The sequence below is a fragment of the Oncorhynchus mykiss genome, chromosome 12 (genome assembly GCF_013265735.2).
Source record: "Oncorhynchus mykiss isolate Arlee chromosome 12, USDA_OmykA_1.1, whole genome shotgun sequence".
Taxonomy (NCBI): Eukaryota; Metazoa; Chordata; class Actinopteri; order Salmoniformes; family Salmonidae; genus Oncorhynchus; species Oncorhynchus mykiss.
Window position 1 is genome coordinate 68,522,520 of NC_048576.1, and position 27,893 is coordinate 68,550,412.

General features: G+C 41.6%; 1 protein-coding gene across 2 annotated transcripts; it reads right to left on the bottom strand.

Moving 5' to 3' along the window:
• Nucleotides 1-4,880: 4,880 nt before the first annotated feature.
• On the bottom strand, nucleotides 4,881-17,076 carry LOC110538130 (zinc finger protein 281). 2 transcript variants are annotated; one of them, XM_021624741.2, is made up of 7 exons: nucleotides 16,847-17,076; nucleotides 12,689-13,136; nucleotides 10,108-10,203; nucleotides 9,788-9,914; nucleotides 9,266-9,349; nucleotides 8,980-9,098; nucleotides 4,881-8,486 (listed from the first exon to the last, which is right to left on the bottom strand). In XM_021624741.2, exons 2-7 carry the CDS (start codon nucleotides 13,085-13,087, stop codon nucleotides 6,882-6,884), a joined length of 2,430 nt encoding a protein of 809 aa, XP_021480416.2. In that variant the 5' UTR covers nucleotides 13,088-13,136; nucleotides 16,847-17,076; the 3' UTR covers nucleotides 4,881-6,881. The 2 variants fall into 2 exon arrangements, with proteins under 2 accessions (XP_021480416.2, XP_021480417.2); XM_021624742.2 differs by lacking the exon at nucleotides 16,847-17,076 and adding an exon at nucleotides 16,691-16,836.
• Nucleotides 17,077-27,893: the final 10,817 nt, after the last annotated feature.

Below are 27,893 nucleotides of genomic sequence, written 5' to 3' on the forward strand. Positions count from 1 at the left end.
ACTCTAAGTTGCTCTGAATAAGAGCGTCTGCTAAATATATTCATTGATTAGGCCCATAAAAAAGGGTGTGCAGACATAGGTCCTCGTTCTGGGAATAATTGAACTCTACTTTCACCCTTGTCCATACCAAATGTAACATATCATACTAATTTCAGTTTCCTGGATTTACATTTACTATGTTACAACTACCCAGGAATCCTGGTTGGATGAGTCCCATTCCATGAACAAGAGAGGCCTCTAAATATAGAATATATATGAAGTCTCAAACTGATTGCACAAACCTTCCAGAACAATGGCAATTTTCATTGGATTTTAAAATAAATTGGCTATGTTGAGTTGAAGAACAGAATGTACAATGAAAGCACAGATCTCAAAATGACCCAATCTCAAATGATTTGTGTAGCCAAGCAACTATAAAGTTAGTAAAACGATTGTAAATCATGACAAATTATCAAGGAAGTCAGTACTCAGAAATGGGGTCAATAAAATGTACCACTATGTGATTGTGTTTTCTCAAGGAGTGGACAATAGTTTTTTAAAATGTCTCATACTGAGTTGTTTAAATGTCTCAACTATTCAGGAGTTGTCTAAAGCGCAACGAGATCTGGCAACCAGACTTGAGCTAGACACACCCACCTACATCTATAGGTGAATGTCTCATTGAAAAGATCCAAGATTCAGCAGTTCTGACCATCATGTATCTGGGAGATCTCTGTCAGTTTCAGGATAAAAAGGTCAAATCTTGAATCTCCCGTACTGTACCATCCCCAAACCAACACCAGGCCCAGTCCTGGTTGAGGAAGAAGAGCCTGCAACTCCAGACTGGACAAGCTCAGCTCTGGCCTTTGTCACTTTGAATGGAGTTCAACTTCCTCGCTCATTATTGTTTACTACTCAATATCCCCTATATATGTAGTCTTTCTCCTACACAACCTAGATCCAACTCTGTTGAATTATCCAGTGCTTTGATGAGAAGAGAGAAACAAGCTAATAAAGTCTAAAAGAGAGAAGAAAAAAAACAGGCAGGCCACTCTAGGCTTTCATCAAAACAGTGTTTAGAAGCCAAGGTTAAGTAAGTGCTGACCAGCCAAGAACACCTTGACATTCCACTCAGCACAAACTGGGAGTCAACTCCATTGATTTGAGCTTTAATACAAACAGGTATGTAAACTGTTTTTTCCCTTGTTGCTGCACCCCTATTGGCATTATGGGTTTCTTCCTGTACATTTAATTTATGACAGGAAATGTGCAATGCGACTGCTTCCACGTATCAGATTGGTCAACAATGTGGGAGTATGAAGGGATGACACTGACTAAGCCACGTATCATGTCTGATGTATCATACACAATTCATCCAAACACCCTCACACCTGACACAACTAACACAGACATACGGTAACATGAGTCAATGTCAAACCACTGGTAAATGAACAAGGCACTCCTTCATGGAGATATAAAGTAGAAAGCTTTTCTCAAAGTTGGCTGCATATTCTTTCATGAGGGTGTAACGAAAGACAAACACATATGCCAATACAGCATGGCAACATCTACACAGATATGAAATTGACTACGTCACTGCTAAACACTGGTTTCGATTAAGAATTCAATGGCCAGAAGTAGGTCATTCACTCAGGTCATAGAAATTCATAGAAACATACTCTAAATATGTAGCCTAATCAAAGGTCAATTATCAAACACATATTCCTACATGTAAATGCATAGAAAACACATATGGGCCTCCCGCGTATTGCAGTGGTGTGCTAGCTGTGCCACTAGAGGTTCTGGGTTTGAGTCCAGGCTCTGTCGCAGCCGGCCGCAACCGAGAGACCCATGGGGCGGCGCACAATTAACCCAGCGTCGTCCGGGTTAGGGGAGGGTTTGGCTGGCAGGGATGTCCTTGTCCCATCACGCACTAGGGACTCCTGTGGCAGGCCGGGCACAGTGCATGCTGACACGATTGCCAGGTGTACAGTGTTTTCTCCGACACATTGGTGCGGCTGGCTTCCGGGTTAAGTGGGCATTGTGTTAAGAAGCAGTGCGGCTTGGCTTGGCTGAGTTGTGTCTCAGAGGACGCACGGCTCTTGACCTTTACCTCTCCCGAATCCGTATGGGAGTTGCAGCGATGAGACAAGACTGTAACTACCATTTGGATACCACAAAAAAGGGGTAAAAAATAATCTGCACATACTCCTACATGTAAATGCAGAGAAATGGAATACATGGCAATGTTGTCTGACTAACCTGGGGAAGCACTTTAATTCCTCAAACAGTGTCTGAAGAGGAACTGACAAGGTGTCAACTCACCAGTGCATAACCATGGGAGAGTGCAGCGCTTTTGAAAGTAGGCATCCTCTTGGGAAACTAAAAATGCCAACATGATTGCTATTTTGACTCATAATCCGCCCGTTTAGGGTCATGAAAGATTGTGTGGATGAAGGGCGGGTGGTTGGCGGGTTCAATAAAATCAAATAAAACCATAAAATGTATAGCCTAATTATATCTATAGGCTACATTTAGGGGTTTGTTGTATTATTTTTAGGCGATCTGGCATTAGGGCTGTAAAAAAAGGCTCTGCATGGTCAATCTGACATCTGCAGTGGCAGTACGGTATTTACCGTGATGCAGCCTATGCAGAAGTCAGAGCATTAAGAGCCAATTTATGCCTGATCCGAAAATGCGGATGGAGACTGTATGGAGGCACGCAGAGGCCAAATTGAGCTCTGCACCGCATTGCTGTGCGCCTCCTAAATTTTGTAACAAAGCAGAGGGCTCTGTATAGCTACACATTGACATGATCGGTTGACGGTAAGTGGGGGCAGGAGGTCCTATATACACTTCCTTCACAACAGCTCTGCGACGGGCAAGAAGTATGAATGCCCTTACTTCTGCAGCACCTTTAAAGGAGTTTGTGTTTATACAGGACCTCCCGCCCCCCCACATCATGTGAATGCGGAGCTATACAAAGCACTCCGCATTGTTACACATTTTGGGAGGCGCACAGTGATGCAGTACGAAGCTCAATTTGGCCTCTGCGTGCCTTGCATCTTGAGAATGCAAATGCACAATTAGTACCTCTACCCCCATCTTGATCAGTATTATAAAAGCTGATAATTTTTCAACCACTTAAAATATGCATCCAAGCCAAATTGAAATATCAGATAACATGTCGGGTCATTTTTCATAGCTCTCTATTTCTGTACAACTGGTCAAACTGATGTCATTTGGGGGAGCATTTTCTCCCCAGTGCCTAAAAGAAGCAGAGATGACATTGAGAACTTTACCGACGTCGACTAGGTTGAAGCATTCATTCTATCAATTTCTGAAATTCTGGTGAGCAAGGGTTTATTTAGTTTTCATGGGCAACTTAAAACAATATAAAACATTAAGCCCTTTCCACTGAAGGTGAAAGCTATGATCCCTTATTGATGTCACTTGTTAAATCCACTTCAAACCAGTGCAGATGAAGGGGAGGAGACAGGTTGAAGGCGAGACAAAAGATAAGTGCCTTTGAACAGGGTATGGTAGTAGGTACCAGGCGCGCCAGTTTGTGTCGAGAACTGCAAAGCTGCTGGGTTCACGCTCATCAGTTTCCTGTGTGTATCAAGAATGGTCCACCACCCAAGACATCCAGCCAACTTGAAAGTATTGGATACATGGGCCAGCTTCCGACACATTGTGAGTCCACCCCAAAGAATTGAGGCTGTTCTGAGGGTAACGAGGGGGGGGGGGGGGGGGGTTCAACTCAATATTAGGAAAGTTTCCTTAATGTTTTATACAGTCACTGTATAATGAGAAGCTGTATGTATCTAATTATAGACAGTTGACTAAGAAATCGATAGATCCTTTTATTTCCCAAGCTATGTTCCAACGCCTCATCGGTTTGAATGGCATCAGCAATTCTCTTGTATTCTTTTGAACTTAATATGAATTGGGGTATTGAGTACTATATAGGTAGAGACCATTGAACAGAACAAGGCCGTCAGCTCTTAACAAAAATGCAGATAGAACGTTATAGTCCCAAGATTTTTAAATAGTCTACCAAAATGTCAGAAATAAGCAGAAACATCTACACTACACAACAAAAATCCTGCACCCCCTATCAAAAACATTGTTCCACCGTCTGACTAGCCTACAATTAATGTTCTATATTTGCGAGAGTCGGGGCATCAGATTTGACCTTTAATCAGTCTGCAGTTGCAGATGGGTTATTAGCAATTGCGAGCAGGTGAACAGCTGACCCGCGCACCACTACCACACAAAATGCATCTCTGACCCACACCACATAGGTTTCTTTCTGTCCCATGACTGGGACTAAGTACAGTAGGCCCTAATGATAAAGACAACTATTGCCTTAAGTCAACACCTCATGGACAACCTATTAAGTGTAAAACACCATTAGAACAAACCACTTGTCTAAAGTGTCACACCAAAGTCAACAAAATATCTCAATAACAGCATTTATTTTTTCCCCTAATCAATTATAAATTCATTGGACAGGTACAGCCCTGCAAAGCATTGCAAGAATCTGGAACAAAATAAGACGGAGGATAACGTGAGCTACAAATTTAGTGTGCAGACAACAAAAAAATATTTGAATAATATTGGGGGAAAGATTTAGACGTAGTGTTTTGTAAACAATAGGCATTCAATATAGGAAGTAACAAATGTTACCTTGGAGACAGAGTTGAACTGTAGACTGCACTGGTTGGCATGATTAGGCATTTACAGAACCCTAAAGCAATAACATACCCTGCTTAACAGGTGTTACTGACATTTATCGGACAAGGTTTAAAAATAGCCACATACAACAGACAGCATCTCTGCTCCATACAGCCAACCTTTTGTCCCTGCTTGTGTGTTTACAGTGATAACGAGGTATAGAAAAGGTCAATGTCTTTATTGTTCACCCCTCAGCCTCCTGTCCAATAAAAACAGAGCATGGTTGTAGTGGTCAGTCATTGTTCCCTATGATATTGCAACATTGCAGTCATTAAGCAATGTTTCATGATTCTGTAAGACAAAAAAAAGGGGCATCAGGAAAGAAAATGATAAATAAAAGGGTGATAACATTTCTAGCACAAAAGGCCAGTCGTGGCTATGGAAGAAAATGCAATAGTTTGATTTACAAAAAGTACATCAAATAAATTAGATTCATTGAAGGACTGCAAGAAATCACATAAAAGGATGCATTAGACACAGGCAGAGAAATGTACATTACATTTAGACAATGTGTACGTCCACAATGGCACCCTATTCTTCTATGGGCCCTGGTCAAAAGTAGTGCACTTTATAGGGTGCCATTTGGGACGCACACAATTTATTTGTAGACAACATTTTGCAGGACTAGGCACCCCATTCCGCATAAAATACCGTTGTGGTAGTGCCAGCACACCAGAAATGTCTAATGCTTTGGGTTTGTTATAGGTATATGGGTTGGATTTAGTCACATGATCATTTCCTTACATGTTTCCAGGCTCTCAGTAACAGGGGAAGACATATTCAGCCACCAATACACTTAACTTTAAATAGTAAAGCAAGATGCTAAACAGAGTGGTGAATTACTTTACACGTTTATTCCCAATTTACCTTAATACATTTCCAGAAAACAATCCCTCCCTCCCCATGACCTACACGTGATAACATCCAGGAGATAATGCTAATAAAAAAACTCCAGGCTCAAACCCCCCCCCACACACGAGACCATGCCATCCCAACCAAAGCCCCCCCCCCCCTAACCACCCATTGCTCAAGATGCTTTCAACCCCACATCTGCATACGGTGGTAACCCCAACCCGATCAATACAAATCTTTAGAAAGCAAGTCAGTTTGTTTCAAATGTCTTCCATGATCTTATGGGGTAGTTTAGTTTATTCAATGAAATAAATGGCTCAAAGTGCTAATCGGATTCTTTTAAGGAAAGTAAATAATTGAAGAGGAAGAGAAAGATGAGGAAGGCAATTCCACAGCTGTCCAACAGCAACCTCTATTGGCCAAAGAATAGTGTCACTATGTCCTCCTAAAACTAAAGAGGAAAACAACTTACCCCCAAACCCAGACCCCTCTCACTTCCTCTACCTCACCTGGCAGTTCCCCAGAATGATTATAGCTGTTATTATACATGTATATATATTGTTATAAATATATATGGCCCTTATTGAAAGAAAACATGAGTTTCACATTGACAAGAAAGTACCATAATCTCTATATAGCTAAGTGGAAAGTGTTCTCAGTGTAAGTGAGCTGGCAGCAGCCTCCATTATTTGTTGCACTCATCAACCAAGGTATAAAACACAAGAAATAACCACACAAAGCATCCTCTTTGTAGTTGCAAATGTACACCTGTAAAATGAGTGCTCACTGCACTACACAATTTCCTCCGTTTACACTTTTTTCCTGAGTAATACTTTTATCCTTGTAACAGACAATATCATTATTTATTTTTTTGCTATTTCAGTTCTGGGCTATTCCCTGCCCCCATCATTGTTATTCCCATTATTATGCTAGCTACAATTGTAAAGTTGATTGCTAAAACCCTTAAGCTCATGGGAGAAAAGTTCATTTGCTACTCTGTTTGCTTTAAAAAAAAAAAAAAAAATTTTTTTTTCATTCTAAAGATTAACGAGCAGACCAAAAATGACACCAAAAAGATGAAGAAAACGGACTAAATACATAGATATTTACTAAAAAAAATAGATCTTAAAAAATTGCATTTGAATAGGCCTTGAAGACCAGTCCTGGGGAGAGGGGTGGGGCACAAACATAGCGGCAGGGTAATAATAATAATTAAAACTTCACTTAATAAAAATAATAAAATAGGCGCACAAAAAAAAATACTGGACAAAACATGAACCTCCAACAGAATGCTGTCCCCTCCCAGGCCCTTATCTGTAGCTTTGGCTTGTTGGGGTTTTGGAACCTGTACTTACTGCCTCATTGACGTCGGCTAACAAACTAGTATACCCTGAGAATTCGGAGACTGGTGTCCTTATCCTGTGGTCCACCTCCCCGCTAGAGTCAGCGCCGTACGACAAGGCGCTGCGGCCGGCCGACTTGAACTGGGATCCAAAGGCCTGGGCAAAGTTCTCAATCGTGTAGGAGCCCTTGGAGGGGTCCAGAGAAGCCAGGTTCTGCGAGTCCTTCTGGCTGCCCAGGTCAGACGGGCTGATCTGATAGGAGGAGGGGGAAGAGGAGGAGTGTTGCTTCTCCATCTGGTCAGTGAGCTCCTGAGAAGGGGTAAGCTGCTGGTGGGTGGCAGGCTCCAGGCTGTTTAGGTGGAAGCCGTGCTGCGGAGAGGAGCCCGACAGCATCGCAAAGTGGGACTTTGGCACGGAGGAGGGCAGGGTGGGAGAGGCCACAGGCTGGCCGAAACCACACTCCAGAGGGGACGTAGTGTATATGTGCTTGTCTGAAAATAGCGGGTTGCGTTGGTGGGAGCTGGTGAAGGGCCCTGTAGCTGGAGGCCCGGGGCCCAGGGGGAAGCCTGTGTTGTGGCTGGTGCGCTCCAGGGCCTGCAGCAGGAAGCGGGAGTACTCGTGCATAATGACTGTCTTGTCTCCAGACGGGCTGGGGGAGTCTGCATCGTGGCTCAGGTCAGAGCCGTCTGCTGAGACAGGGTGCAGCGCCACGTGCTGGTCACTAAGGTCAAAGTGCACGTCGTGGTGCGAGCCGTCTGGTTTCTGGGTGTAGTGCTCCAGCAGGCTCTGCAGCACCTCGTCAGGGATCCCCGACCTGTCGTGCTTGTCCACGCCCGTGGGGGAGGAGTCTAGCAGACTGAGGGGCGAGTCGCTGTCCATCACGCCTGATACCACCCCCTGGATAACCGACTGCTGGGACGACAGGTGACCAACGTTGACCTCATAATCGTTGGTGCTGCCCCCTACCACCCCGGCCCCTGATGCTGCACTGCTGGCCGCGTTAAGGTAGCGCCTCTTCTTGAGGAACTGCATGGCGTCGTCATAGTTACTGGTGGTGGGACCCGATTTGGCATCAGAGCCCTGCATGATGCCCATCCCGACCATCCCCACAGCCCCACCCTGCTCCATAGTGCCCTGCTTGGCCTGCCCCAAGCCCCCCTGGTCCAGGGCCTTGCGGTTGGCCTTCTTAAAGGCCATCTTAGGGGCTCGGCCATGATGCTCGTGGTGCATACTGGGCCCTGGCGGAGTGGACGAGGACACAGTGTGATTCTCCACGCTGTAGTCATGGAGACTGTAGCCTCCCGACAGCGCCCCGTGGATGTGTGCTCCGCCCAGCCCTCCTGCTTCAGCTGGCCCTGCCGCTTTCTTCCTCTTGCGCTCTCCTCCCTCACCAGAGTTTTTGGACTTGCCCCTCTTCCGGCCCGAGGCCCCAGCATTTCCCTGAGTGATTCCATAGCTGCCCTGCCCAATGTCCTCACAGCCCAGGTCCAACATCCCGGGCTCCAGATCCTTCTTTATGGCTTCTCCACAGGTTCGCTTGTGCTTGAGTAATCGGTCTGTCCTGGAAAAAAACTGCAGGGCAGAGAGACCACAAGTAGGGTACAGATTGTAAACAGCAGAATGGGATAGACACGAAGACATTTTCATTCCGAGAAATATAACTTGTCAGGTCATGCCTCATGCCATAATGGAAGTGGGCATATTAAGATGCATTGTCCCTGAGGGGACATTTGTCTAGGCCATTCAAAATTGCTGCTGCTTCCACAGGTCAAAAGCAGACATTTTTTTTATTTTTTTTTTATTTTACCTTTATTTAACCAGGCAAGTCAGTTAAGAACAAATTCTTATTTTCAATGACGGCCTGGGAACAGTGGGTTAACTGCCTGTTCAGGGGCAGAACGACAGATTTGTACCTTGTCAGCTCGGGGGTTTGAACTCGCAACCTTCCGGTTACTAGTCCAACGCTCTAACCACTAGGCTACCCTGCCGCCCCATTCATCATAAGCACCCCCCTCCCAACACACATCATCCTATTTCAGTAGATTTTCCATGTGGAGGTCACTACCTGTTGGCAGGTCTCACATCTGTATGGCTTTTCTCCACTGTGGGTCCTCTTGTGTCTCTCCATGTGGTATTTCTGAATGAAGCGCATGTTACACTGGTCACAGCAAAAGGGCTTCTCTCCTGTCAGGGGAAATATCACAGAAAATCTAAAGAAAAATAACCATCTACAAAACATAGCTGGATGACACAATGAGCAAAACTATTGGCGCACAAAGGTAATTGATTGTTTGTCTCTCACATGTTGTTAGTGTGCTTGACGTGTGTGTGGGATTTGACATTCCACTCACCGCTGTGGATCTTCTCGTGCCGCTGTAGTAGGTATTTCTGGATGAAACTCATGTTACACTGGCTGCACCTGAACGGCCTCTCACCTAAGGCAACACCACAGCCACACAGTTATGGTTACTAAGTTAAATCCTCTGTGTCTGCCTACTCCATTCAAAACTAATACTGCACTGGTTTCATTTCAAAGTTTCCTACAGTGACTTTGTGAACAACCTAGTTTTTCAAACACACAAGATATATTCCAAACATTTCTGGGGTTCTTTTAGCTTTCATAATCTAGTGAAAAACTAACCAAAACCACACAGAATGCTAGAAATGAACAGACATTTTGATCAGTGGCCTAGGTACCTGTGTGAATGAGGACCTCCCATAACAAACATCTTGTCGATCTATTCAATTCAACACAAATACTGTTGTTCCTCAAGAGAGCACTTATTTTAAAATTAAAAATGTTAATTTTTATACAAATAAAAATACATTTTAAAAAATGCACATAGTTGATCAGTCAGTAGAGGCCTGGGTACCTGTGTGGATGAGGACATGTCTGCGCAGGTGGTAGGAGCTCCTGAAGGATGCGCCGCAGTGCTCACAGATGTGGAGCTTCCCGTTGGGCCACAGGCTGCCTCCATCTGAATCCAGCATCATTGATTGCTGTTGGACAAAAGGAGGCCAATTCAACCACCAAATTCAATTTAACTCATTCAATGTATGATCGTTGAAGATAGAAACTAAGTTCTGGGAAAAAAAATACTCAGATGTAATAGATCCACTATTGAAAAATGAAGACCAAATTTCAGTGATTGAATCATATCTAAATCAAGATAACTTAGGATGCATAACACACCTTAGGCTCTCCACGTTTCCTCCGGGGCTTGCCCTCCTCACCATTTGACCTTCGACCTCTCTTTCCTGAGGACTCCTTTCCTAACCGACTCGGCAGCTGGGAGGATGACAAAAGGGAGACGCAGAGTGAGAAAGAAGACAGAATTTTCTTTTAAAATGAGCACTTGAGAGAATAGGAAGGGCCAAGTTCAGTCACACATTCACATAGCCTACATATTGCACATGTACACAAAACACAAACGGACTCATGCAGCATTTAGTGAAAGCTCATTTGAGCCATTGCAGAGGGCTGCCTTGGGGAGGTGCCAGAAGGTAGAGTAATAAACCACATATTTATGGCTCCCTCTGTGCATCTCTCCAGACACAGTTAAGCCGTCATTCAAAATGGAGAGCTGCTCTTCATTTAGGATGCGTACCAAGATGGCCTATATAAGGGAATAGGGTGTCATTTGAGACACACACTTAGTATCCCATAGAAAAGACCTATGCTTATTACCTAGCGGCTCAAGTCTAAATACAGACTCATTAATATTCAGCATGTTGTTCACTCACTATGAAGAGCAATCTTCAAACAAAGGGGTCTGTGGTTTGGGAAAGGGGAGGGACACGGATTCATAGGGACATTGATCCCCCCCCCACCCACACTGCCATTTCAATTACACTTCCCAACACCATATGGATACTAAGAGAATGGCTATCTGAAATGGCATCCTATTTCATATATAGTGCACTACTTTTGACCAGAGGCCTATATTGCACTATATAGGGAATAGGGTATAATTTCAGACACAGCCTGAGTGTGGATTTGTACATGTGAGAAAGACAAGGGCACTCTCAAATATCAACCAATCATTGTATTAGATCAGGGGTAAGGCTAGCCAAAACAAACCTGTCTCATTTCCTCAACCAAAAGAGCGCAGGCCCAGTGGGCTCAAAATGGCTGTAAGCTCACAAGCATGCCATTATCCTGAAATGAATAGCACCATTTGGGGGTGCTCTGACTGCTCTCCAAATGAAACTACTTATAACTTTAGTAGGGAATCGCCTTTTTGAGGGGAGAAAAATGTCTGTCTTCCATTCTCCTCAGTAGTAATAACAGCTAAATAAAAATACACAAATAATGTCATAGTTCATGTAATATATTCTCTAAAATGTCCTTGGATAAACTTTTAAACCATATTTAGTGCAAGAAATGATACGTCTAGCTTTTCAATGAACATGCAAGTGCTGCCTAGTAAACTCTGGAGCCTGGCTATTGTTAGGCAGAGAGCGTGTGTGTGTAGAAGACAATGTGTGAGTGCAAGCTCAAACAAGACGACCGTGTCCTTGCCAAGACGTTTCCATTCACACAAGAGGCCCAATCCAAATCATTTTGAGAGGGACATATTTTGCATTTGATGTCTTAGATTTAGGTCACCATTACTAAATCCTCCCTCTGCGGCTATTTTACAAGCCCCGCTCCCCGAAAGGCAGGTGGACATCTGATCAACCAAACCTCCGGAGTAACATTTTTATTTTACCAATTGTAGTGCTGCTGTGAATTAGACATTTCAATAGAGAACATTTGCATTGTTTACCCATGATAAAAAAAATCATACTTATTTTTTAACATAACAAAAGAGGAAGATTTGGTGTGGGTTAAGGCATTTACCTATCAATTTGATATTTGTTGATATTTTAGTCCATTAACATTAGTATTTTCCAAAAGTCTATATAAAAAAGCCAAACTAGATGAAAATATATATTTTCTTTTGTTTCTCAAACTAGTCATCAACATTTTTATTAATTTGAACCACTCATTTCAAAGCTCACTAGATTGAATTACACAATTTAAAAGCCCATTTCATAGAGAATGTTACAAACTGGACTATATAGTAACTTACATTGAAGAGACGGTGATTGGTTCTAAATAAGCATCTGAAAGCCTAATTTCACTGTACTTTTCTTTAACTGCAATTTACCAAAAATTGGACTCTTCCCACACACCAACTATTTTTCCTCAGCTTCAGAAGCATCTGCTTTCACCAAATGCTGTATTGTTATGATTAGATAGTCACCAGACTTGCCCAGAGGAAATTGTTGATATCTTGTCCATTTCTTAATCTAGGTGCAATCTTGTTGGGAAGAAATTTGCCAAAAATGCGTTTTACATACATCTATGTCTTCACAGATAGGAAGATGAAAAAAAGTATTTACCCACAATCTGCTCTGGACAAGTCCAGTCCTGGAGTGTCTTAAAATGAAATCAAAATATTGAGGCTAACTTCATCCAGTGTCCAGAAAAATGGATTTGCTTGATATTTAATGATATATTGCCCAATTTGCATATTTAAATGTCTGAAAATGTGTAATACCAAAAAGTTGAATGTAGACACAAATGACTGGAAAAAGTTGCCTTGCCTTGAATTCTCTGGTCTAAAGAACAACATTACAGTCTGGATTCCCAGACACAGATTAAGTTCTGGACTAAAAAGCTCTTTCAATGGAGAATCTCTATTGAGAATGCTTTTTAGTCAACAACTAAGCTTAATGTGTGTATGGGAAACCAGCCCTAAAAGTATCAATGTGTCAGAAGGCCTTACGTTGCCTTGGCTAAGGTCATGCACCAGCAAGTTCTGGTGGTTGCCCATGGACACCTCCAGGAGCTCTGTGCTCTTCCCCGGGCCTCCAGGGTACAGCGGCAGACGGTAGTCATGTTCTGTCATCTTCTCCTGCTTGATGTCCATGGCATGGACGTAGTCCCCCACCCCTCCATACCCCCCCAGGGCTCCCATGCTGCAGTCTGGAGAGTCCCGCTCCTTCTTCAGGATCATCTCGTGGGGGCCTGGCAGGTCCTGCATAACAGACTGGGCAGCCAGCCGGGTGAAGCTGGTCACAGGGGGCAGGTGACTGAACATGATCATGCCAGGGGAGAAGTTGGAGTCCATGCTCCCATTGGAGCGCAGGAAGTCATTACCTAGTTTGTCTTGAATGATGCTCATGATGAACTTGGTGGTGATGGGCAGATTCAACTACAGGGAGCCAACCATCCTGGGGAAGAAAGAGCAGGAGCTGAAGTACAATGCAATCAAACTTTATTGTCAATATGTTACAGCGAACGGAAATGTGTCTTCTGCTCTAAAAATGTGTATCTCCCCAGATAACTGTGTTTATGCAATGTATGCTGAGAGGTGAGCAGGGTGAAGTCACAGCGCAGCACTCCTGGATGAGTGGAAAGGAAACATTAACTGGGTGAATTTTCCATCAGTGGTCTATGATGGTTTATTTTTGTTTACATGTGCTGCTGACACAAACTCGCCTGAACTAAATGAACTGTCCAGACTAGCAGTCGACCAATTAATTAGGGCCGATTTCAAGTTTTCATAAATCTGCCTTTTTGGACACCGATTATATTGCACTCCATGAGGAGACTGCGTGACAGGCTGACTACCTGTTACGCGAGTGCAGCAAAGATCCAAGGTAAGTTGCTAGCTAGCATTAAATTTATCTTGTAAAAAACAATCAATCTTAACAAATCACTACTTAACTACACATGGTTGATGATATTACTTGTTTATCTAGCTTCCCCTGTGTTACATATAATCGATGCGGTGCCTGTTAATTTATCATCGAATCACAGCCTACTTTGCCAAACGGGTGATGATTTAACAAGCGCATTCGCAAAAATAGCACTGTCGTTGCACCAATGTGTACCTAACCATAAACAGCAATGCTTTTCTTAAAATCAATACACAAGTATATATTTTTAAACCTGCATATTTAGTTAATATTGCCTGCTAACATTAATTTATTTTAACTTGGGAAATTGTGTCACTTCCCTTGCGTTCTGTGCAAGCAGAGTCAGGGTGTATGCAGCAGTTTGGCCTGCCTGGCTCGTTGCGAACTGTGTGAAGACCATTTTTGCTAACAAAGACCGTAATTCATTTGCCAGAATTGTACATAATCATGACATTGAAGGTTGTGCAATGTAACAGGAATATTTAGACTTAGGAATGCCACCCGTTAGATAAAATACGGAACGGTTCCGAATTTCACTGAAAGAATAAACATTTTGTTTTTTGCAATGATAGTTTCCGGATTTGACCATATTAATGACCTAAGGCTCGTATTTCTGTGTGTTATTATATTATAATTAAGTCTATGATTTAATATATCAGTCTGACTGAGCGGTAGTAGGCAGCAGCAGGCTCGTAAGCATTCATTCAAACAGCACTTTCCTGCATTTGCCAGCAGCTCTTCGCTTTGCTTCAAGCATTGCGCTGTTTATGACTTCAAGCCTATCAACTCCCGAGATTAGGCTGGCAATACTATAGTGCCTATAACAACATCCAATAGTCAAAGGTATATGAAATACAAATGGTAGAGAGAAATAGTCCTATAAATTCCTATAATGACTACAACTTAAAAATCTTCTTACCTAGGAATATTGAAGACTCATGTTAAAAGGAACCACCAACTTTCAGATGTTCTCATGTTCTTAGCAAGGAACTTAAACGGTAGCTTTTTTACGTGGCAAATACTGCACTTTTACCTTCTCCAACACTTTGTTTTTGCTTTATTTTAACCAAACATGTTTCATTATTTATTTGAGACCAAGTTGATTTTATTGATGCATTATATTAAGTTAAAATAAGTGTTCATAAAGATTTGTTGTAATTGTCATTAATACACACATATATAGGCCCGTTAATCGTATTGGCTTATTTTGATCCTCCAATAATCGGTATCGGCGTTGAAAAATCATAATCGCTCTATCTCTAGCCCAGACACAGTGACTGAAAGAGCAGCATTGTTACAATGGGCTGTCCCTGACGAATCAGTTTCATGCCGAGCTCTGATCTCCCCATCAAGTGCTTAGCCGGATTAATAATGAGGGTGTGTGGGTCAACAACAAAACAGCCACGGTCTGGAGTCTGATTTTGGTGAATTATGGTATCCTAAAAACATGGTGAAGTAGAAGGCTACTTTTAGAAAGTCTTCAGTCAATCTCAGACGCAGCTAAATTAACCTGGGTAAAAGGTATAGCCTATAATATGTTCAACCCTGACATCCTATGAGAGAGTGGAATGAACCTGAAGCTGCGTGTTAATCTGTCATCCTATTTGAGGACTAGGCTAATTAAGTAAAAAGAGGTGAGAGCCCAGTTAGGTTCTACAGGTAGTGGGAAGGTCATTTTCTGAATTTTATTCGGTGACTATGGGTTGTCATCATAGGAAACCCATCAAACAAGGGCTTTAAAGTTAACGAACCAAGCAAGAGTAGCCAGTACTAGCCACCAAAATACTCTATCATGAAGCAAAATAAAACTGATACCATGGGTATAATGCAAAACGTTGGCTCTGTAATATACTTGTGTATAGCTACAGTAAGATTAGGCTGATCTCAAAAGATACAACTCTCATACTGTTTCAAATTAACACTTTACTGAGCTAGCTAGCTACCTTCATACCGTGAAATTTGAGATGACTGAGGTTAGTCATGTCTCTGCTGCTGTGCTATTTTACAATGCCACGAGGAATGAGAGGATTCCAAAAGGCAAATCAAAATGGAGTTTTTGGAATGAGAGGAACAGCATCCAAAAACCAGTACATCACCTTGAGGAAAACATCAGATGCTGATATAGCCTAACTCGGGGTTATAATAGCTATAAACAAATATTTCAAGCAGCAATTTCATAATTGTAACATTGCCCACACGACCATTACCTAGCCAATTTATTGTATTCAGTTGAATGGCTTTTCAATAGTGGGTTTTCATTCACAAAACACAGTTCACTTGAATAGTTTCAGATTTATCACGAATAACTTACTCGTGTCTCTGAACTTCATTGTCTCCACCGGCATAGCTAGCTAGCCTAGCTCTATTGCAATTGCATTGGATGCAACTTGCTAGCACGCTGATACCAAATAAAGCTAACAGCTAGCTAACAAATGCATATGTAACATGCTACAGCAAAATGGTATGTAATGTAAGTAAGCGTTTGTTGAAAATTAAAATGTATTCAGTGTTAAAAAAATAATGAAGTACGCGACAAATCGGTTCCCAGCGCCAAGCTGTGATTTGTTCATCTAGTGTCATTCACTGGAGCTAGAAATACCGATAGCTAGCTACTGCTAACGTCTGGCTAGCCACCAAACAATTAGCCATTTGGCTAACCAGCCTGCCAGGCCCTTTGTGATGCAGGATCATGCAATTATTAGCCAATATGGCTATCAGTATAACAGTTATACTCGGTAAAATAAATTAGACCATACACTGAATTTAACATTACACCAAACATGTGAGGATCTGACGTTCTTGCCTGACGTAGTCCTAAATCAATTCTAAATTATGGAATTCATTCTAAAATAATTTTGATTGACAAACTTGCGAGAAGGCGTATGCACGCGATTTCACACAACACGATGTGTTGTCATCCGTCAACATATTTCGAGCGCTTCATTTTCATTTTTCGGTTATGAAATACATAATACCTGTCTAACTAATTAAAACAGTTGATACGGTTGATATAAACAAGTTGAACCTCTAATAGGCATTAGGCGAGGACTGAAAGAAACCATAACTGAGCATAGTGTGCGACGTACCCATAACAAATGGCCCATGCAACTCAAGCGAACAATTGATGCTCGGCTCCAGCAACGGTATGCTATCTAGCGTTGCGCTTTGTTGTCTGTCCCACACTCTTGCCGGAGTTTCACATATTTAAACTCGCCCAAAATATATTTTTCCTTTTATCTTACCAGTGCATGACCACCAATAGCTCTTTCGGCTGGTATATTTCACCTTTGGTCGTCCGTTTCAATCTTTAGAGCCCAAACATTGTTCTCCCGCAGAGGCTGTATTCCTTCATTTTGTCTCAGCGCGGGGAATTATGGGTATAGCGGACGGGTCCTGCGAAGAGTCACAGACGGACGCTTTGATCTGGGACAGGAGAGCAGTGGGCCGGGAACAAACACGCAGTGCGGGGACATGCATTATCATTTTGAACAACACTGTTGCCTACGTACGCCAAATTCGACAGACATATAAGTGTAATTTGGATTTCATTCATTTTATGTGTGTTAGCATAACTGATAGGCCTAATGCCTTTTGACTACCTGAATAAAACATTCCACATTTAGGGTAGGCTATGCATCCACAATATCGAATGAGTTATTTATTGAGACCTAGTTAAACAAATAAAATAAACAATTGACAGTGTGCATAATGGTTTCTTAAAACTAAGTTCCAGCCTTGAGGATATTTCACCTCCCTCATTGCATACACGTTTCAAAACTGTGACTGTCCCCCTGGGTCCCAATTACTGAAGAAATAGGACACATCATCTCTCAAAAGTCTACATTGATAGAGCTCTGCTATTCAATGATACTGTGCTGCATGGATATTGTGGCATATTTAGCACAAAATAAATACATTCCTGAAATAGCTTCGACTAATTAGTCACAGTGGTCTGGTCTCCTGTGAACAGAGTGACCCTTACTAAGAACAAGTAGTGGTCCTGAAAATAAAATAAAAGAGAGAGGGAACAAGAACAGCTTAATAACAACAAACTTCAAACTAGCCAAGGGAGGAACAATCATTAGAGACATTCTCTGAAGTGAAGCGGCATCTCTGAATAAGAGCCCCATAGATCTACTGGCTGTGTGAATGAATGTGTATATATCTAACCACCACTCATAAGACTCTATCCCCCTTTTCCTCTGGTCTCAGCTGCACTCCTAATTGCCTGCGTTAACAACCCAATTAATTCAGTGGAGAGCGTCATTGAAATGGAGACGTATGAGTTAATGCAGAGGGTCAGTGGGTTGCCTTTTGATGTGTGCCACACTGCCCTCCCCCTGTCTTCTTAACATATTCCTGATAACAACCCATATTGCTAACAGCAGCTGTATATTTCAAATCACTTGTCATCTCGAAGCGTTTAAATACGCATTATTAAGACTTCTCTAATCAAATTCAGCAGTGTGGCACAATGCTAGGCTGGGGTGCATATGGCTGTTGTGCAGCGATCTATGGGATGATCAGAGATTAGATGGTGAGAATGTACATTTATGGGCATACATGAAACTTTCCCCTCCATTAAACAGAAAGTTCATCAGGGCCACTGCTTGAAGATGTACAGGAGACTGAGGTGATCAATGTGGGCGTTTGGTTGATTTTTATCATCCGTATGCAGAGCAAGACATCTCTTTAACAGTACTACCATATGTTTCTACCACACACTGTAAGACACACTCTGGGACCAACACCCTCACACACTCTTGGAAAAAAGGGTTCCAAAAGGGTCCTTCGGATGTCCCAATATGGGAACCCTTTTTGGCTCCAGGTAGAACCCTCTGTGGAATTGGTTCTATGGAACTCAAAAAAGGTTATCAGTGGTGTAAAGTACTTAAGTAAAAAATACTTTAAACTACTACTTATGAAGTTTGAGGTAAATGTACTTTACGTTTTTTATATATTTATATTGTACTTTTAATTTTATTTATTTTTTATAAATTTACTTTCCTCTTTATAGTTTGAATGATTTTTCACATAAATCAGTATTTCATTAAAGAATAAGAATGTAATGAACACGAGGGTGACAAAGAGCTGGTTTCAAGCGCAGGGCACAGCAGGTGTTTGATGTAAAGGACCACAGGAGGAGGCAGGTAGCTGGGTCCAGGGGCAGGCAGCAGGTCATACACAGGGGTCCAAAAGGCAACAGTACAGGCAGGGAAAAGGCTAGTAATGTCATCCAGGAGATCAGGGAATAGGTGAATAACAGGAAATCTAATAGACTAAGGTACAGACAGGGAATAGGCGTCATTAGTGAGTCAGGCAAAAACTATCCTACCCGAGAAAACCAGCGCTCCGAAGAGAAGTGTGTCAAAAAACAAACAATATCTTACAAAGATTGGGTGCAAAGAACTGAACTAAATAGTGTGTGATAATGATAAACAGGTGTGTGAACAGGTGATCAGAATCCGGGTGATTGGGATCTGGAGAGTGAGCTGCGTTCAGGAGAACTATGTGTGAGAGTGTGAGTTGGAAAGTGGACTGGAAAGTGATCTGCATTCAGAGTATCTACATGTATGAGAGTGTGAGTTGGAAGCAGATGTGACAAAGAATAGCACCTTTTCACTTTATTGACTGTACTAAAGTATATGTGACAATAATGAATCAGTAATGCAGCACTTTGCTTCAATAGCCTTTATTTTTTCTATATCTTTGCATATAGTAATTTACTATGAAATAAAATAAAAATCCTGAAATTCAGGGCTGCAATAATAATTACAAAAAACTCCATCAACAACATGTATAGTATAATCATTCATACTGTACAGTACTGTGACGGTTCTAGTTCTCCCTCCTGCATTTGGCCACAAGTTCTCATCAACATCACATCTTATGTCTTCTCTGGCAATGCGTCTTGGAAAGTATCTCCTGGAATGTCTAATCCAACCCTGGCAGTCTTCAGGAGAAGTGTCTCCACACCCTGGCAGTCTTCAGGAGAAGTGTCTCCACACCCTGCCAGTCTTCAGGAGAAGTGTCTCCACACCCTGGCAGTCTTCAGGAGAAGTGTCTCCACACCCAGGCAGTCTTCAGGAGAAGTGTCTCCACACCCTGCCAGTCTTCAGGAGAAGTGTCTCCACACCCTGCCAGTCTTCAGGAGAAGTGTCTCCACACCCCACATTCATGGCATCCAATAAGGACATCTGGTCATGTGAATGGTGGTCATAAACCTTCCACCTCCACGCAGAGACAAACTCCTCTATGGGGTTTAGGAAGGGGGAGTATGGAGGCAGGAATAGTATGGACATCCTGGGATGTGTGGGAAACCAGCCTGTGACTGCAGCAAACCAGTCTGTGACTGCAGCAGAGTGGTGGAATGCCACATTATCCCACACAACAACGGAGGTAGGGGAGTTTCCTCCCTTCTCTCCTCCGCTGGCACAAGTCGATTATGCAGGTCATCCGGAAAATAAATGAGCCTCTCTGTATTGTAAGACCCAATGAGTAGTTTGTCTAACAGCAAACCATCATTGGACAGTGCTGCACACATTGTGATGTTTGCTCCTCTGTGGCCTGGGACATCCACGGATGCTCTCTGCCCAATTACATTTCTTCCCCTGCGGCGTGTTTTTGCCAGGTTCCAGCTTCATCCACAAAGATGAATGTATGTGCAGTTTACCTGGCTTCCATCTTCATTGCTCTCTAAAATAGAGTAAATCCACAGTTTTGCAGTACTTTACATTATACATAGCTGTGTATGTACCCTGTTTGGTTATTGAACAGACATCTTACCCGGACATATTGATACGGGAGTTCTTTCACACGTTCACCGTTTCCCTCAAAGGGTACAGTGTACAACTGCTTAATCCTTATTTTATGTTTCTCTAGGACTCTGGAAATTGTCGTTGTGCTGACCGTATTCACATTCCTAAAAGTGATATTGTCTGCCAGCACTCTGCACTGAATGTCCAGCGGTTTTATTGCATTGTTGCCAATTACCATGTCAACAATGGCAATTTCCTGCGCATCTGATAATATTCTGCCTCTCCCTCCTGTGGGAGGCAACCTTTGGTTCCTACTGAAAAACACAAAACAATCGATATATTTCAAAATGTCAGTACATGTAAAAATGTGAACATACTGTATTGTACTGTAATATGCAGTTCAATTATCATTGAAGGATGCAGATCTCACCTGTTGTTTTGCCGGACATTTTGTACTATTGATGCAACTGTTGAATGCTGCAGATTTGGTTGTACCCTTAAACCGGCCTCTCTCAAAGAGACACCATGGTTTACAACATGGTCAATAATTGTGGCCCTTATCTCATCAGAGACCACCTCTCTTGGTCTTCCTCTCCTTTGTCCTCCATGCATTCTCCCTCTCCCTGCCACTCTTCTTTCCCCATCAACCTGTCTTCCTTCATCCATGTTTCTTAACTAAATCATTCCGAAGCCATTCTCTTTTGTCTGTTTGGTAACGAGACTGAAAGATGGATACTTGGGTAGGCTTTAAACTGAAATTGCAATCCGCTGTGTTTGGAATGATTAAATATTCTAAATTTCCATCTGGCTACTGCAGAAATGCACAACATTTGCCATCATTCTGTATGAAATGTGTTTTGAATAGTTTTGGTAAAAGTGTGTAGCATTTGTAAATGTGCTGCAAATATATGGTTTTGCAGGTAGTGGAGTATGAATGAGAAAAGAGTTAATGGATTTCGGAGAATGTGGTCATTGAATGCATTCTGTGTGAAAGCAATGAACAATGATTCACAGTTTGGTCCACATACACTTCTGTTTCGCTGACTGTGGGAAGAGTTTTGACAATGTGACTTCAGTTTTGACCAATGCATGTTAGCAATTGAAAAAAACTGTAATATAAGGAATTTCTAATTATTTATACTTTTACTTTTGATACTTAAGTATATTTGAAACCAAATACTTTTAGAATTTTACTCAAGTAGTATTTGGCTGGGTACCTTTTACTTGAGTCATTTTCTATTGACGTATCTTTACTTTTACTCAAGTACGACAATTGGGTACTTTTTCCACCACTGAGGGTTATACCTGGAACCAAAAAGGGTTCTTCAAAGGGTTCTCCTGTGGGGACAGGTGAAGAACCCTTTCAGGTTCTGGATACCACCATCTTTTCTAATAGTGCAGTTGCAGGTATTTTGTCATTGTATTGTCAGTTTGAGTGCAGATAAAGATCAGCTTTCCATCACTGTCTCCTTCCAGCCCAGCGGTTAAGTTAAGGTTGCGGATGGGACAGAAAGGCGTCAGAGGCTTCACCACCACTGCACCCCCAGGTAAACCAATCCTCTCTCTGTGCAGAGGAGACTGAGGAGAGAGCTAGTCTCTACCTGCGAGCTGTCCTTGACTATCAATGATGAACATGTCTTTAGGGTGGCCTAGCTCCCCCAAGTGACTATTTACACTGTATTCAAGGATTTCCTTTGTGTTGTCTTAGGAATTCAGCCCTCTTTGTGTTGCTCTTGACATCCCCCATTCTGTCACAGGTCTATGAAGCAGAGGTTCAGTTGTCTTTACATTCTCTAGGCCTAATAGCTGATTGGAGGTTAACTTTACAGTAATACTATTGGTCAACAACTCAGATTGTGAATCCAAACAACTCAGATGTTATAAAGGGGTCTTGGATTCGATGTCTCTTTTTCTTTTTTCCTGACCTGTCGCTGGTGAGATACACTTCTCTCTTTCCTCCCCAGGGACACTTGGGGGCATGGCCTTTCAAGCTACGACTTCTCTCTCTCTCTCCCCCGCTCAGATCTTGCCTAGAATAATGCCTTGTAATGGTTGTTAATGATTCACTTGTGAGGTGTATATATATATATATATATATATAATATCATATGATAACTATTACCCCACTACATGTTCTACTGAAACAGCAAGAAAACAAATCTCACAACATCTAAGTCCCAAATGACACCCTATTCCCTTAATAGTATATCACTTCTGACCAGAGCACTAGTGCACTAAATATGGAATAGGGTGCCACTTTGGGACTCAGACATCATTACCTCATCTGGTATTTAAGGCAACTTGCTGGGTCACGTGACAAACTGCTCATAGATGGCTATCAATTCTCTTTACTCATCTATAATTCAGTGCATTACATTACTATGTCTTTCCTCAGTCTCCCTTCCTCTGTTCCTTTGTCTCTCCTCCCCCCCAGATCCACCCAACACGAGAGACGATCTGCACAAAATAGAATTGCTGAATATCACATTACATTCTTTGTCTATTATTGGAAGCCAAGGAGAAAGGGATGATTGACAGGCCAGGCTGAGTGGCTGGCCTTGATTTGCAAAACTAAGCCCCTCATTGAGGAAAGCCCCTGCCAGTCAAACAACAGGATAGGAAATCTCAACATGGCTGTTAAGACATTTTGAAAGGCTTTGATATTTTTGTCTTGATATTTCAGAAAGTATGATTGCCATGACGATAAAAAAATAATCTGTTCGTTCAAGTATTTCATCATTAGCCATCTTAGTTGTGTGTCTACATTGCTGTGGTACTGCGGTAGTTCTGCTTCTACAATCTAATATTATATTGGGATTAAGAGCAGTGATCTAGTGGAGGATAACCACATGTAAATGCAGTTTACCCAACCTTCGCAGAAAAATGCATTGAAGTATCACCCACCTAACATTTTACCACTAAATCCCTGATGAGACTATGTTACTGGGACGCATATACACCATTTCAAATATCCCAAATGCTTCCACTAATTCCATCTCTGTGTTTGTGCATTTTGTTCTACTTGATTGGGTCTAATTAGATTGTATTGATTCTAGCCTCTCTCCCTCCAGACAGAAGATCTTGGCTGGCAGCCCGGTGGACTGTCTCCTGCTCTCTGGCTGACTACTTCTGGCTAATGTTTTTACAACTCTCTCTCTCTCTCAATTCAATTTCAATTTATGCCATAAAAAGGAACATAAAATTCGACATACCAATTAGGATCTGGTCAAAAAAATACTTGAATCAGTTATAGAACCCATTCATTGTTTGGTGTTTTACATTTGTACACTGAGAATATTTTTGCAGAATTCTGCATGCAGTCTCAATTTGGTGTTTGTCCCATTTTGTGAATTCTTGGTTGGTGAGCGGACCCCAGACCTCACAACCATAAAGGGCAATGGGTTCTGAAACCGATTCAAGTTTTTTTTAGCCAGATCCTAATTGGTATGTCGAATTTTATGTTCCTTTTGATGGCATTGAAGGCCCTTCTTGCCTTGTCTCACACCTCGTTCACAGCTCTCTCTCTCTCTCTCTCTCTCTCTCTCTCTCTCTCTCTCTCTCTCCCCCTCTCTCTCTCTCTCTCTCTCTCTCTCTCTCTCTCTCTCTCCCTCTCTCTCTCTCTCTCTCTCTCTCTCTCTCTCTCTCTCTCTCTCTCTCTCTCTCTCTCAATTCAATTCAATTCAATTCAATTTAAGGGGCTTAATCGGCTTGAGAAACATTTGTTTACATTGCCAAAGCAAGTAAAATAGATAATAAACAAAAGTGAAATTAATTAATTAATTAAATTAATTAAAAAATGAACAGTAAACATTACACTTACAAAAGTTGTTTAAAATGTTTCAAATGTTATATTATGTCTATATACAGCGTTGTAATGATGTGCAAATAGTTCAAGTACAAAAAGGGATATACATAAACATAAATATAGGTTGTATTTACAATGGTGTTTGTTCTTCACCGGTTGCCTTTTAATCTTGCTATGATGGCACACAGTGGAATTTCACACAATAGATATGGGAGTTTATCAAAATTGGATTTGTTTTTGAATTCTTTGTGAGTCTGTGTAATCTGAGCGATATATGTGTCTCTAATATGGTCATACATTTGGCAGGAGGTTAGGAAGTCCACCTAATGTCCACCTAATTTTGTGGGAAGTCTGCACATAGCCTGTCTTCCCTTGAGAGCCAGGTCTGCCTTCGGCGGCCTTTCTCAATAGCAAGGCTATGCTCACTGAGTCTGTACATAGTCAACGGGTTCCTTAATTTTGGGTCAGTCACAGTGGTCAGGTATTCTGCCACTGTGTACTCTCTGTTTAGGGCTAAATAGCATTCTAGTCTGATCTGTTTTTTTGTAAATTCTTTCCAATGTGTCAAGTAATTATCTTTTTGTTTTCTCATGATTTGATTGGATCTAATTGTGTTGCTGTCCTGGGGCTCTGTGTGGGTCTGTTTGTGTTTGTGAACAGAGCCCCAGGACACACTTAGGGGACTCTTCCCCAGGTGCATCTCTCTGTAGGTGATGGCTTTGATATGGAAGGTTTGGGAATTACTTCTTTTCAGGTGGTTGTAGAATTTGTAGAATTTAACGTCTCTTTTCTGGATTTCGATAATTAGAGGGTATCGGCCTAATTTATGCCTTATTTGGTGTTTTACATTGTACACGGAGGATACCCACCCCCCCCCCCCCCCCCCCCTGTCTCGCTATGTCTGCACATTGACCCTGGCTTCTTTGGCTCATGGTGGGCTTGTGTTTGGGTTTTATGTCCTAGTAGTTATCAGTAAAAAGGAGCAGTGGTTAAGATTAGCTATAGTAAAAAAAACTCAGTTGGCAAAGTGCCCCTGTAGATCTACTCTAAGCCCTTAGATCGCATTATCTACTAAGCTAACATATGGAATTGTTTTAAGATGGTCATAAAATTGATAATTCAGGCATTTGATTTGGAATTTTAGGACCCCTGTAGGTATAAACAAATATATATTTAAAAAAATGATTTGATGAAACATTGAATATCTGCCTTTATTGCTGTACCCCATATAAACACATTGAATAACACATTCATAGAAGGCAAAATAGAAAGTCAAAAAAATAAATAATAAGCCACAAGGTTTTGAAGTGTCTGTCCTATATCTGAAAGATAAGAAAATATTTAATGTTTTGTCACATTATTTTTGGCACATTTGACCCCCTATGCACTTTTTGTCATTTCTACAGCCCAGTACAGGGTTAAATTCAGATGACTCCCCTGAAGCGCAAACTTTATATCTCGGCTGACAGTGGAAAGAGGGGATTGTGCTGTATCCACTACAAGGTCTCCAGCATAAACACACAGGTAGCTAGCTATACAATATTCAAAATGACATAGGGGGCTATAAAGACTGGTTCAGTTCAGTTCAATATTCATGACACACACACACTAAACACAAACACACACACACACACACACACACTGTGGGAGCCGCTGGAAGCAATACTTCGCATTATATTAATCTGCCGTATAATTTCTGATGGATGCTTTTAATACAGTTTTCAACAGGCCTATCAATGAAAACCTGCAAAGAATCCATATAATTTCTTTATATGATATCTCCCTCACTAAAATTTAGAGCCAGAGGGAAAATTAAACCAGTCAGTCTTGCAATATTCTTTTCCAGAGGAAAGCAATAAACATTGAATATAATAAGGTTCAACTTGTTAATTTTAAACTGGCAGTTGCTGAAACAGCCAGTTGCTGATACAGTATATTTGGCAATGACTCAATACTCTTATTTCAACATACAGTACCAGCCAAACGTTTGGACACACCGACTCATTCAAGGGTTTTTCTTTATTTGTGCTATTTTCTTAGTGAAGACATCGAAACTATGAAATAGCACACATGGAATCATGTAGTAACCAAGCAAGTGTTTTATATTTGAAAATCTTCAAAGTAGCCACCCTTTGCCTTGATGACAGATTTGCACACTCTTGGCATTCTCTCAACCAGCTTCGCGAGGTAGTCACCTGGAATGCATTTCAATAAACAGGTGTGCCTTGTTACAGTTTTTCCCAGTCGCTTTGGTGCATTTCTTAGATCAAAAGTGAAATTCTTGATACTACTTGTACAAACTCCAAATCATCTAGTCACTTGTGCACATCATTAAAGCAATGTCTTATTCCTTTGAACAAATTGCAATTGATAATGTACAAGTGTCAGCTTTTTTTCCACATTATCAATTGCTCATGTAATGTTGATCAAAATATAGTAGATGGTTCTCTGTTGAATAGTCTTACCCCTCAAAACATCTAGGCATTAGGTCCTTGCATAAGCCATTACATGCAAAATTGTTGAACTATTTGTCATAAACTGTCAAGCATAGTTTTACACATTTCTATTGGACCTTTTGTACAAAAACGTGAATTGATGAATCGTGCAGGTGAAATTGACCCTCACTCATGAAGGAATGTAAAGTGTTAGTTACACCAACAATCAACCAGTTGTCTAAATTGCTCAAAGGTATATCTCATGAAGAATCAATTGGCAAGCATATATAGACAGACCACAACACAGAGTTGCAATTTTCCAATAATGGATGGACCAGGAAACTAACAGGGTCAACAGCCAAGAGGAGGAAGAAGAGGAACAAGGATGCGTGGTGGAAGGCAAAACAGAGGAAGAGGCAGAAGAGGACATAGGCGCATATCTGATGACATAAGGGCCACTGTTGTAGACCATGTTGTCAATCATGGCCTTACAATGGCTGAGGCGGGTCGAAGGGTCCAGCCGAATATTGGGAGATCAACTGTGTCCTCAATTGTTCAAACGTTTCGAAGAGAGAACAGGTATGTCCACCAATGTACAGTGCACTGTTACTGTATATAAGCAGTATACTGTATACTTCCTACATGCTTCATATTACAGTAGTCCACTTGTATTTCACAGCATACAGAAATATACTCTATACAGATACATACTGCACCTGACATGCACCCACCTGTATGTTTTACAGTAAAATGTGTGTTCGCATAGTTTTTGTCTATGTGAAAGTGTGCGATGCATCACTGCATTTTTCCCCACATAGGACTGCAAGATTACCTCAAACCAGTGGCAGAGGACACCTTTTCACACCTCAACAGGAGGAGGCTACTTGCACCATGGTCCGAGCAAACAATGCCATGAGACTCAGGGAAATACAAAGGACCATTATAGAAGACAACGATGTCTTTGAAAACATCCATACGGTTAGCATCTCAACCATCGACAGGGTGCTGCATAGAAACCAGATGAGTATGAAACAGCTGTACCGTGTACCATTCCAAAGGAATAAGGACAGAGTTAAGGAGCTATGGTACCAGTATGTACAGGTAAAACATATATCTATGTAATTACTTTACAGCAACATTTTATAGTGATACATAGTACAGTAAGCATAAACTACACACATTTCCATTGCTGTGGAAGGAACATGCAATATATGTACATTTTATGTCACTCTTCCTTACCAAAACAAATTCAACTGTGTGTTCTGGGATATAGAGTATAATGGAGTTGGAA

Excerpts from the sequence above, each read along its gene's own strand:
- LOC110538130 (XM_021624741.2), bottom strand. The coding sequence starts at position 13,087 with ATGAGCATCATTCAAGACAAACTAGGTAATGACTTCCTGCGCTCCAAT. Across the intron at positions 10,204-12,688 it reads ATGACCTTAGCCAAGGCAAC|CTGCCGAGTCGGTTAGGAAA; the intron begins GTAAGGCCTTCT and ends TCATCCTCCCAG. Across the intron at positions 9,915-10,107 it reads GGAAACGTGGAGAGCCTAAG|CAATCAATGATGCTGGATTC; the intron begins GTGTGTTATGCA and ends TTTGTCCAACAG.